At 45.1% G+C, this 12,931-nt stretch overlaps 1 protein-coding gene across 1 annotated transcript in view; it reads left to right on the top strand.

Moving 5' to 3' along the window:
- LOC104627861 (microtubule-associated tumor suppressor candidate 2-like) overlaps positions 1-12,931 on the top strand; it is a gene marked incomplete at its 3' end in the record, with an annotated part of 20,882 nt that overhangs the window by 7,273 nt on the left and 678 nt on the right. The window contains exons 3-5 of the mRNA XM_010296249.1: positions 2,265-2,479; positions 9,814-9,919; positions 11,796-11,869. Of these exons, the coding sequence (XP_010294551.1) occupies positions 2,265-2,479; positions 9,814-9,919; positions 11,796-11,869 (395 nt within the window). The remainder of the gene's footprint in view (positions 1-2,264; positions 2,480-9,813; positions 9,920-11,795; positions 11,870-12,931) is intronic.

The following is a 12,931-nucleotide window of genomic DNA, read 5'->3' on the forward strand; positions in this document are numbered from 1 at the left end:
TCCTCTTCCCCCTATTTTGCACCTGCATCAGGGTTTGGTTTGCAAGATGCGAATGTTCTTGTGTTTCAGCTTACAGAAAGTGTTTCAGATGGCCTTTCCTTTGGTTAGATCATGTCATTTCATTGCCCAGCCCTCCCTGTGTGCTGGGTAATCTCATTAGAGAGGTTGGAGAGAAACAGAATTCATTACAGCTCCAATTTAAAGCTTGAGTAAGTTTTAATTCTACTGAACGCAGAGCTGCAAGCGTTGCCCCTTGTCCTCCAGCTCTAGGATCGCTTTGCATGTCGAAGAAAATCAAAAAGCAAAAAGTAAGAGAGAGGGTTTAGAACTATAATCCAAACTGCCAGGAGACAAGACATTTCAGCTAATGACCATATAAATTACGCTGTTCCATTTTGGTTTAGAGGCAGGTGGGAAAGCGTTCTATGTGCTGTGGTACTAAGCTCATTGGTTCAGGCTCGCTTTCTCTCTTTCTGTAAGGAGTAGAGAGCTTGAAAGGGACACAGAGTCCCTCTTAGTGGTCCAGAAAACATCAAGATCAGAACAGGACACCAGTAGGGATATCTGTCTGGACATTCTGAGCAAGTCTGGATGTTGTTGTCCAGCAAGTGTGGAGGCAGAGCTCTAAACAAGGTGAAAAATAGCTACGTGGGGAAGGGTATGACTAACTTGGGTGCACAAACTACCTTGCACAGATGCACCTAACACGAGCTGTGGTCCCAACCATAGGTAACTTCGATAAATTATTGCTATCCTGAAAAAAAATTAGCACAGTAGAAAGAGACAGGAAAACACGGATTTTTTTTTGCCACAGACATTGAGCAAAGATAAGATGGCAGTCATAGGATAAATACGTTTTTGAAACATTCAGAAGTTGTCTACCCAGGGAGACATCTGCTTCCAGGTCACTGATTTACAATGCCATACAGGTCTATGCATGGCATGTGCGTTTTGAAAGGCAAAGGAAGGATAAGTGGCTGATAAAGGTGGTATATGCAAAAGGTGATCATTTTTCTAAACCAGCTATGAGTCTAAATCAGAAAGATGGTCTAACAGTGACATTAAAACACACTTCTTCTCTAGTGTTGTTTTGAATGTTATGGTCATGATGATTTTAATCACTGCTTACCTGTTAGATCTTTGCAAGTGAGCAAACTTGCTCTCTAAATGTAGTCTGGCTGATCTTGTCCAGCTTGCATCAGGTCTTCAGTATCTGGATTGATTGGTTCTTTAGCAAAGCAGAAGGCCAAGGACACAGTGTTCATGCCACTGCTGTCCTGGGACCCGTGGAGCAATACAGGTGAGGAACCAAGTGGGGAAATAGACTGACTGTCCTTGACTTGATGGGACTGTTGGAGTTGCACCTCCTGAAACTACTTGTAGACATGGTTGTGAATTTGGAGACATGGTCTTTGGGTGAGTTCACAAGAGTAAAAATTTCACATTTTCTGATTGCCTTCAGTACCAGCCTTTCATTTGTGCTCCCTGATTCCCATGAAGCACACAGGGTAGTGGTTTGAATATAAAAATATTATAAGCAAGCGTGCATTAATGGATTCATTAATGAATCGAGAGGTCCTTGATGGAGCTGGTGCAAAAGACAGGTTTGTGGGGTGAACAGCTTCTAACAACTGGAAAATGGGATGTTTGAGATGCATTTCCTTCTCCTAGTCAAGTGGTCAATCATAGCCCCTGCATAACATGTGCACAGGATGCTCCTCAAGAGCCCAGGCATCTTCTGCCTTCCTGGCACATCGCTGGGATTGGGGACTTAGGCAAGACTGTGGCTTGAGAGAAGCAGATAAGGAAAATCTTTTATCCCAGTTGAAAGGCTTTGTGCCAAGTGATTGTTTCACATGCTGTTTCTTATATCCAAGGCAAAGTAAAAGCCCCAAAGCCTCGATTTGTAGGTCCAAGACTGTTGCTGGCCAGGAGGCCATCCAGTCACCCTGCAAGTCCATGGAGCATCCTGATGATGATGATGATTATGATGATGATGATGATTATGATTATTCAGATCCCAGTTTTGCATGGGCTTTTGCATATTCTGTGCCAGTGCCTCTATTTAAACAAATGCGTGTGTGTGTGTGTGTGTGAGAGCGGGACAGAGAGAGAAGCGACAGCAAGAACTTGGTGATGACTAAGATTCATGGGAGCCCCAGAGTTGGTGAGAACCACTGTGCTCAGTGATGTACAAGCAGATCTGATGCCACCATTTGCTCCAGAGGAGTTCAGAGCCTGACTGTAGGGTCTCGTCTCCACAGCCCTCAACACAGCTAGATGGAAGAAACTGCAGAGTGAGAAGGAGGAGCTGGAGAGGCGCTTTGAGGAGGAGGTGAAGAAGCTTCGCAGGCAGCAGCAGGAGGAGCTGCAGGCGCTGGAGCAGCAGCTGCAGGAGGAGTACAACACCAAGAGGGAGAGCCTGCAGGAGCAGCACAGGCTGCAGCTGGAGCAAGTCAAATTGCAGCATCAGGATCAGGTCAGTCTCCACCTGTTCCCTTTGAAGAGTAGACCATGTCAGTACTGAGTGGGTTCAGGTAATGAAATATATTGGGCACTCCAACATGAAGACACTGGTAAGGAACTCATGACTGGAAAAATATATTCCTGACTCTCTTTAATGCTTTTCCTCCCTATTATTCCTATTGGTATTCCTACATAATATCACATTACATTGCCGTGTCTTGTCTTCACATGCTTCCAGATGTTTTACAACACAAATATTAAGACTAGCTCTGCTCCCCAAGCATACTTGCTCCCCAACCCACCTATTGTAGTCAATTTATATGAAAACAAGGGTTGAACAAGACTCAGCTCAACACAGGTAAGGGCAGCAGAGACCTGCCCTTCGTTATTTGCAATGCTAGTTAAAAAGCAGCACAGTGAAGCGATAGGGTCCATGCAACACGTAACCAAAACATCAAGCAGGTGATACACTCTGGGTTGCCTGATTTCTGCTCCACCATTCTGTCTTATCTCTTAGGATTGTACATGCCAAGTGTTTCTCCTTGCTTTTCTTTCTGTATGTAGGTAGGAATACTCCCGCATGCAGGTACTTGAGTCTTATTTTTAACGGCTGGAGTGAACAAACACTGTGACTCACTTATGGGCACCTCTCACATGGTGGCAGAACATCCTGCTCTGGATTATGGCAATAATGCCTTTTACCTGACCTCTTCTGATTTTACACTCAGTGAGCAGCAGATACAGTTCTGATTTTTCCAGTTGTAACTCTTACCCATTGCCAAGCCCCACAGTTCATGAGGGCTTTTCTCATACAAGTATCTGCTGCACTCAGATGTTCTCTGCAATCTCTGCCATCAGGCTCTGACGTGCCGCAGCGCCCGCTGCCATGGGTACACCAGCCAGGCATCTGATGCAGCGCAAGGGACAGGCGTCTGTGAAACATGAGCCCAGCCAACAGACCCCCTGTTTGCCAGCATCGTTCTCTCCAACCTGGGGATTTTGACAATGCCCAGGTGCCACAAATGAGTGGTTTAGGCTGTTTAAAGAATCACTGCCAAAGATATTAGAAAGAAAATTATTCTAATATGAATTTGTACAAAAGCATGACAAAAGAATTTGATGGCAAGGTTCACTCTATGACTTATTCAACATGGGGAAAAAAGCATACAAAGACAAATCAAATTAGAATTGGGATAGAATGATTTACCCATGGATCAGGGAAATTATTTACATGGGGTCCGGGAAATTGAGTCAGAATCAGGTTGTTGATTTATATAAGAATTACGGAAAGAAGATAATGGAGACCCTCCTGTTGAGTCACGAGGTTCAGAGTAGACCCCTTTGCTTTCTAAACTCCTTCTCAGAGAGGAGTCTAGGTGCAGCTGAATCCACTTCTAGTCCTGGACTTCATCAACGGCTTATAGCAAAAGGGAAAATTGCATACACACACACGCATAGACAGAGGTATAGCCATAGACATATATAAAAGTATACCTGTTAAAAATGCCCCCTGAGTTCAGTCGCATTTCTCAATGGGCAAGCATTGAGCCTCAAGGAGTGGGGGTTTCAGCCCAGGTCCCATCGTCGGTCATTGGCGACATCCTCTGAACTTTGCAAACTTGAGAGTTCGTGAGCTCTGAGAGGCATCCCACTCAGAGGGAGATGCTGGTCGCAGCCCACTGCGATCTAGGAGAGCTCAAAGGGCTTCACTTAGGACTGCTGTTTACAGGGTCACGAGATGATTGACTTTAGGCATCTGTAATTTTCCATCCCGGCCACAGTCCAGGTCAGTAGCTACTGGAATTCTCAAATTTCCATTAATGCTGGTAGCAATTGTTCCAGGGCTGTCAGGGGATGCTTAGTTATTGCTGCTCTCGTTCCCTGCCGTGGCCAGGCAACCACATTCCTGGTACGGTCGGTGCCATTCCCCACCTTAGCTACGCAAGGGTGCTTGGTACGGTCAAGGGGCTCTTAACTGCCAAACTCATTGCACAAAGGCCAAGGCTTGCCAGCCAACTGAATTCTTGAAGGCCATAGAGCAGTCCGGGAGCAAGGGAGTGAGGGACTGCACCACCACACCAAGGCAGCTGGAGGTGGTAGAGGGGTAATTTTTCAGTGTCAGAGGCAATGTAAATTGTCAGGAACTGTACAGTGCAGTTGTGGTCTGGGAGATGGATGGATGTGACCAAAGGTCAAGGAGAAGGTTTTATGTCTGAATGCTCTATATCTCAGGGTATCTCCAACGTACTTTTTGGGACTGCTGCCTGAAGCAGGAACCTGTGGCCAAGGCTCCAGAGCTGCTGTTCCCCCCTGCTCGTGTCTGGGGAGCAGGCTGTCAGCCCCATCAGCAGAGGCTGTGTCTGAGCTAATTTAGACCATTTAAGAAGTACAGGCTGGTGCAGCACTAAAAATCCAGCCATAGCTGGAGCACCTCCAGGAGCCACGGAAAGGGGCTAGCTTGCACTGAGCTCATGGGAGAGGTGAGCACCAACACAACACAGCGGAGATGGCAGCTCACTGTCTTTAAAGTCAACTATTTGTAAAAAAGGAAATGACACCCTTTACTCCCTTGATGTGCTGTACTCCATGTACTGTAAAACACCCCTGGGATGGGAGTGCAAATACAAACCAAGATGGTGACAGTTTTATGTCACTCATGTCACAACTGCCTGGTGTTAGATTTATCGTGTAACACCAGTGGTACTCCGGGGCTGGGCGCAGTGTGATCCTCACCGGCACGTAGGACAGACAGCCATGTCGGGCAGACACACACGGCATCCCAGCCTGTGCCCCAGAGCGTCTCCTGCCCTGGGTACCACTATGCAATTTGGTTTGATTCTTCGAGGTGGGGGGAGTTGAAGAACTCTCACTGGATTTTACCTATTTTAATTGCTGTGCCTGCTAGTTGTTGCTGGTTTGCAGGCTTGTAACGTGCAACACAAAGGCCTTATGAGACTGGGCTGTTTTGTCCCGGACAAACTACATTTTTCTGTTAGTGCATTGATTTTCAAAGATGCATTAGAAGGTGCTGTCAAATAGGTTTTTGTGTTCTAAACCAGAATTTTCAAAATCTTTCTCTGTAAATGCTTAGAAGCTGTGCTGAGCCATGTCTTTTGGTTCTCATTTCAGTTGTGGCAACATGGTTTTCTTGCAATGCCCCTCAAATTTTCTGCTTTGCTTTCTGATATGAAGGAGATGTTCCCAAAAGCCTTGGCTTTTTTTTTCCTTTCACTGTGTCAGTGTGTCAGTTTGCCTGGTAGAAGATATTAGCTCTAGCTGTAAGCCTTGCCTCTCCTGGATCATCAGACATGAACATTTGTGAAGGAATTTTTCCGTGAGTTCATTTTTTGCTGAGATAGATAGTTTATGGCTTATCTCTGCTACTCTTTGAAGTGTTTCTGCAAGCTCCCAGGTCCACAAGAACAGATGGTGTTTTTTTCCCCCTCAAGGTGATCAGTGCTAGAAAGGGTGATATAGGTCACCACAGGACTTGACGAGTAGTATACTTATTCTTCTCATGTTCTCATCCATTGTGATTCTTTTCATCACCACACCGAAGAAATGGAAACACATCTTTCCCTCTGTGGGGCAAATAATTCACTCTCCTGCAGTCCTTTGGTTTGCTCCAGAGCTCTTTGTTCCCTGAATTACAGAATCACAGAATCACAGAGTCACTAAGGTTGGAAAGGACCTTCAAGATCATCAAGTCCAACCATTAATCCAGCGCCACCATGTCCCCTAAACCATGTCCTGAAGTGCCACATCCACACGTTTCTTGAACACTTCCAGAGATGGCGACTCCACCACCTCCCTGGGCAGCCTGTTCCAATGCCTGACCACTCTCTCAGTGAAGAAATTTTTCCTAATATCCAATCTAAACCTCCCCTGGCGCAACTTGAGGCCATTTCCTCTTGTCCTATCACTAGTTACTTGGGAGAAGAGGCCAACCCCCATGTCACCACAACCCCCTTTCAGGTAGTTGTAGAGAGCGATAAGGTCTCCTCTCAGCCTCCTCTTCTCCAGACTGAACAACCCCAGTTCCCTCAGCCGCTCCTCATAAGACTTGTGCTCCAGACCCCTCACCAGCTTCGTTGCCCTTCTCTGGACACGCTCCAGCACCTCAATGTCCTTCTTGTAGTGAGGGGCCCAAAACTGAACACAGTATTCGAGGTGCGGCCTCACCAGTGCCGAGTACAGGGGCACAATCACTTCCCTAAATTACTAAATTACTACTAAATTACTGAAGATAACACAAACATTTCTCTCTTAGTATCTCAGAATTTAAGCCCATATTTTCAAACCGTGGCAATGTTAGCATTTCATGATGAGTTTTAGCAGGTTTTCCCTTTGAATTTCTACTCCACTGTACACCCATTCTGTGTCAAGTGCTCTTGGATCGGAGGCTGACAGGCCAGGTTAGAAAGCTCCTCACCAGCAATGTTTCTTGGCCAAGGAAAAGGAGAACTTTCTTAGTCTAGGAACCAAGGTGTATGAGGAATAAGGATCCCTAACAGCTGCTGACCCAAAAGGTTTGTAATCCTCTGGTTCTTCCTTGCCCTGCTTGGAGGAAGAGATGTTTGCAGCTCAGAGCATGCCAAAACGAGCAAGCCTGGTCGAGGAACTGGAGTCGTTCAGCTCTGACACTGCTGAGCTGGCGCTGGTCCCACCCAACATTAGAACAGAGGCACCTCACCACTGAGCTAAAGAGCTTTCACACTGGACATGAGAAGAGCTTTGTCCTTGAGCTACCCATCTGTGTGGGGGAATTTGAGCTTGCATTCATGAAGGCAACAGCAACAGCAACATCCTTTTAGCCATGGATCTGCATGTATTTCTGTATCATCTAATTTGGAAGTTAGTCATCCCGCTCTCAAGGTCGGGTTGGCTGGGCCTCTGAGCAACCTGCTCTAGTTGAAGACGTCCCTGATTACTGCAGGGGGGTTGGACTAGATGACCTTTAAAGGTCCCTTCCAACCCAAACTATTCTATGATTCTATGATTCTATGGTTCTATACACAGTCATCAGGTTTTGAAGGCTCAGATGTCTGTGAGGAGGTGAGGCAGCTCTTTCAGCATAGCAGAGCATGAGAACCAAACTCCTCCCAAACTGGTCATGTGTACCAATTCATCCCACTATTTCTCATATCTCCTTACAGCTAGGGGCAAAATTGCGAAGTAAAGTTTGTGATCCTGGCTTGCCAGTGTTTCTCACTTGAGCTGCTCAGCTCAAGCTGTTTTGTCCACCAACTTACTGAACTTCTCCCGCTACTGCCTCCTCTTGATTTGACTTTATTAAGCCTTAAAAATCCCACCTGAGCTTCTTTTTATAGATAGAAATAACCATAACATGGGTTAAGTGAGTTGATCAAGCCTATAGAGTAAGTTAGTGGCAAAGTTGGAATTAGCATCCAAGAGATCTGCTTCCCCATGCCAAGTAGACTGTCTGCTATGAAAAATTGCAGAGAGGAGGTCACGCTGGAAGATTAAAAAGAGTCATTTGGGGTGTGGATATGAAACATACAGAAGATAGAAAAATCCCTGGAGACCATTTGGAACATATTTAATTTGCTTTATAGATTAATAACCTGCCAAGGATGGTGACAGCAAAAGGAGACCCCTTCACCTTCTGAAGGCGTTGAGCATAATCATTCCTATGGGGTGTTGCACAGCTGAGAAGCAATTAGAGCATGAATAAAGACTTGACCAAGGATGAGGTAAAGAACATGGCAATGCTCATGAGGTTTCAGCGTGCAGACTTCATATACAAGAGCATCGTGCTCTGGGAAAAGTCAAGTGATAGTACCTACCCCATTGGTAGCCCATTGAGTCATCTAGGCCTGCCTTTCCCTGCAATATATCAGCAAGTTGGGTCCCCATTGTTTTGCAGGCAGTTCTTCACCACCGAGTTGTCTCCTACATTATTATCAAAATTAGTTTGGATAATTTTAAATTCCATGTTAAATGCCCATCTTTCATCCTAAGAGCATGCCTTCTGCAATATGGTTGGAAATTTTGCTTCCTTTGAGTAATCTAACACATATGTTTGACAGTTAAGTGCAGTGAAATAACATTTATTCCAGTCAAGATGTGCTCAGCAGCAATATCTTTCTACCATTATTTTACATAACAGTGAGCAAAAAAGCTGTTTAAAGTCAAGTAACTTTGCAATGAACAGCTGTTTCATTGTAAAAGTAAAATAGTTTGATCCTCTGCATTGCCAGATATCACAGATAATGTGTTAAATATAGGGAATAAGATCACTGTGATTACAAAACCCAGAAAAGCAAATTGATGCATCGCATTCAGAAGCTGCTCTGGACTTAACCTGGATCACCACTTCTCAATGTGTTTTCTTTAATGGTGCATATCAAAACACCATCGTTAGGGATCTTGCTTTGCCTTTAGCCAAGTCTAGTTAACAAAATACTGACGGACTCCCAAATCCATCGGGTGCACAGGAACACAGGGTGCCCACAGCCCTCTTCCAGCTGCATCCCTTGCTCCCATCATGGCTGTGTGCAGTGTGGTGTGTGGTGCAGTTTTTTGGGCAGTTTGCAGCAGCAGGACCTCTTTCTGGCCTCAATATGAGATTGGGAAAAGGTTTTGTGGCTTCACTGTTGTCTTGCTTACTTTCACATCAACCTGGAAACTCTTGTGTCTGCACTTGAAAAAGGTACTGTCATATCTTTCATCAATTTATTGGATGTGGGCTCAAAATACATGATTCAAGAGGACATAGGAATTTGGGTATTGACAACTTCGTAGGATACTCTTTTTCAAGTAGAAGTGTGATAGATTGCCATTCATTTTATGTACCCACTGCCAATAATGTCAATGTTTCTCCAGAAATAAATATTTTACAACTACGAATAATTCATAGGCACTTTCCATGGAAGTTAATTCAAGACCTTATAATACAAATCATTGCAGCAAAGTGCTGTGAACACAAAAAACTAGGATGGCTCATGTGCATGTTTACATGACCATCACAGGGAGTCAGGTCATTAGTATCATTTAGATTAATGGAACGCTGAGAGTTCTGAACATTTCATAAATGGCTTCTTCGCTTAAGGGCTTTTTGGCCTTTTGCTTCCTTATGTATGTCTTTTTTTATCATCATTAATTTAAGAGAATAAAAATACTAGCAGCAGTGACTACCCACTACCACTCAAGGTGTCAACATGCCTGTTTCATAATGAATAAAACTGCCTCAGGTGCTGGAAGTGTCACCCTCAGTTGATTGCTTTACTGTTTCCAGCTCACTGGAGCTCTCTAGCAGTGGCTTGTCAGTGTGCCACAGCATGTCTAACCGTGTGTCCATGTCTCCATCCGTTGTCATTGGAACAGGTGGAAGATATCACAGCTGTACATGAAGCTGCATTGTTACAGCTGGAAAATAACCACGCAGTCGCCATTACAGTACTGCAGGATGAGAATGACTGCAAGATTCAAGGTAAGCCAAAGACAACCCAATGGCTACAGAGCTATTCCAGAGCAGGAATTACTGCTGTAGTGAGATTGTGTAAGCCTGGATTTTCTTCCTTCAGAGCAGATGATAACATTTGTGTTATCCAGAACATTTGTGTTGGTCTAGTGGTTTCACATGGGGTGGACCACCAGGTTCACGCTAGGGCTGAGGGAGAGCTGTGTGCAGTATGTACACCATCTAACTTGGACCTGAGACTATTTGAGGGGTCTTTGGGCCAAAGACAAGGTTTTCTGCATGGGTCACTGAACAGAGAGTCCAAATTCCACCTCATTTCACACACAGACTTTTCTCAAGAGCCTAATACTCGGGTGCTCAGGAGGCTAGAGCTCATTGAACATCTGTGCCTTTAGGTGCTTAAATGCCTACACTGCTTCTAAAAACAAGACTCATCACTTTGAGTAGCAAAAGTCTGGCCATGCTGTGCAGACCAAAGCCACATGCTGCTGCAATCTGCACCTCAGCACTGTTATCTTTATTTTGTGTGGCCTTTTTTCCCATGGGATCTGATGCTGCAGATAAGAGCTGTTTCCTCCTTACCAGTTCAGTATCTAAATACATGTCTTTGTAAATGCTTTAGCTGGCATTTAACACTTACCTGCACAATCTCCCTGTGAGATTGTACAGGGTCTAATTTTTAAATAGCTCTAGTAGGTTTTCCCACAATTTTCCCCAAACCGAGCCATATTGCTTAGTTCTGCGCTGTGTCAATTAGAGACATAGTCCAGAGTATAACATGAGCTGAGAACAGTCTACTCCCCTCTCCTGTAGGCAGAGATGGTATCTGGCATATAATTTTTAAATTAACATGTACAATTTTGAAAATAATAATAAAAAAGCAGTTCCTTGCTTGAGGCTGTTTTCATCTGTCCATTTTTGTTAGCATTTTCTGGCGATAAAACTTGGCTGTGCTTTATCAAGGCTCTGGTGGCCAAAGTTTGTGCTCCCTGCTCCTGGTGCGGGTGTGAAATGCCCTCCTGTGCATGGAGAAGGCATTGCAGCAGCTGCGGTCTAGTGCGCTGTGCAGGGCACTGGAGCATTGCTGTTATTGCTGCTGTTATTGTGGCTAGTGAGCGATGGTTAGAGAGCAGAACACCACGGGTTTGGGGGTAAAGATACCAAGAATAGCGTCCGTATGCTAAAAAGGTAGGTGCTACGACTGTACTGAATGACAGTTTGATGCCATTGGTTTAGAGATTAAACTTTATTCCACTTTGGTTATTAAACTTTTGGTTATTATTTAGTCAAGGATGAGTTGTTCTTGTAGTGAAACCTTTAATCACATAATATAAATAGAAGACTTTTTTGTCTTCGGACTCTGTTAGTCTCAGTAATGGAATAAACCTCACAGGTCATCTGCCACAGCTCCTGGAGAAGCGCTGTCATTGTGTTCTGGCATCTGAGTTGCTAGACCCTTCTCTGTCTCCCCAAAGAAATTACAACCCACACTTTTAAATGTATCTAATTTTAAAATCTTTGATTTGGGAATACTCACTCTGAACTGGTAAACAGCCCATTGTCAGACTGACCCTTTTCAGATCAGAGCCCCCAGGAGCTGGGAATTCTGAGCAGTCCTGAAAAATCAGAATCTGGCCACATAAGAATAGACGTAGCTGCAACCAGTGAAAGATCAGGAAATCCTGATCCTCAAAACAATTCACCTAAGGTCACAGAGTATTTTACTACTAGTTTTACTATTTTACTATTTTACTACTAGTTTCCCACTCAACATCCATGCCCTAAAACTGCGTCCCAAATTGCGCTTGGCTCACGATGTCTGTGCTCTCAGATCCTGGTTTGCTGGACTTCACTTAGCAATGTCATGTCTGTGTATCTTCCCCAGAACTGAATACTGCTCACAAACTGGAAAAGGCACAATTAGAAGAGAATTTTGAAAAACTGCGGCTGTCGCTCCAGGTTAGCAGTTTCATTATTTCCCACCCCTGTAATGATGTTGTGGAGCAGCTGACGGGGCAGCCCCAGCCCCGTTGCCAGCTGCCAGCACACCAAGATGTGGCTTCTTACCAGCTATAGTGCTCCTTGTCCTCTGCCTGTCCAATACGGGTATCTAGCAGCAAAGGTGTCCCCTCAGGTTTTTTTCCCCTCCCTTGGCTGGCTCAGCAAAACACTAACTATCTGAAAGAGAAGAGCGAGCAAACCTAAAGGGAGGAAAAAGCAGCTGGAAAAAGCAAAGGAATGTCCTTTTGACCCTGATGGCCCAGCACAAGGAGCGAAGTTGAGCTTTTCTCTGCGTGGTGGGAAGAGCTCCAGCACCTGCGGTAGCTGTCAGCATCGCCTTGTCTACATGGTGCCCTCCCGCAGGCACCCTGGGGCTCAGAAATGCTGACCTCTCCCTGCCTGGCCCTGTGCCTGTGCTTTAAACTCCTCCCGCCTGCCTGAATGTGGGCAGCCGGTCCCGAGGTGTAGACGCAACTCCATTCCCACCGGCGGGCAATGCGGTCCCTGATGAGGGATGCCCCAGGGCTGGACCTGCTGTGCAGCCAGGCTATGGCCAGCCAGGGTCAGCCCTGCACATCACATCTCCCACATCCCACTGTTTAACAGCAAGCTCAAGATCATCTTGGCTTTTTCCATCCTTCTAATAACTCCATGCTGTTCTCACTCTCTAGATGAAGAAATCCCAAGGAGAGGAGGGCAGAAGCGTGCCCCTGTGATTCATGCTAAGTTTGGAAATCTTGTGTGAACAAGTAAAGATGCCACAGCAAATAACGCAAGCTCTGTTTGATGTCGTAGGCAGAGATGGATTACAATTTTAAAACCCCTGACTAGCACATACCATTGCACGCAGCAACTGTCACTGCCTTCCTCATGCGGCTGTGACAGTTCGAAGCATGTCAGCAGTTTTGCAGTAAGCATTGATGTAATGTTACAGCCAAGAAATTACATATATGAAAGATAAGAATACCGGTTTCACAGCAACTGTGGCTTTTACAGATTTTTATATAGAGAGGTAACAGG

This window comes from Phaethon lepturus, unplaced genomic scaffold (assembly GCF_000687285.1).
Source record: "Phaethon lepturus isolate BGI_N335 unplaced genomic scaffold, ASM68728v1 scaffold26320, whole genome shotgun sequence".
Lineage (NCBI taxonomy): Eukaryota > Metazoa > Chordata > Aves > Phaethontiformes > Phaethontidae > Phaethon > Phaethon lepturus.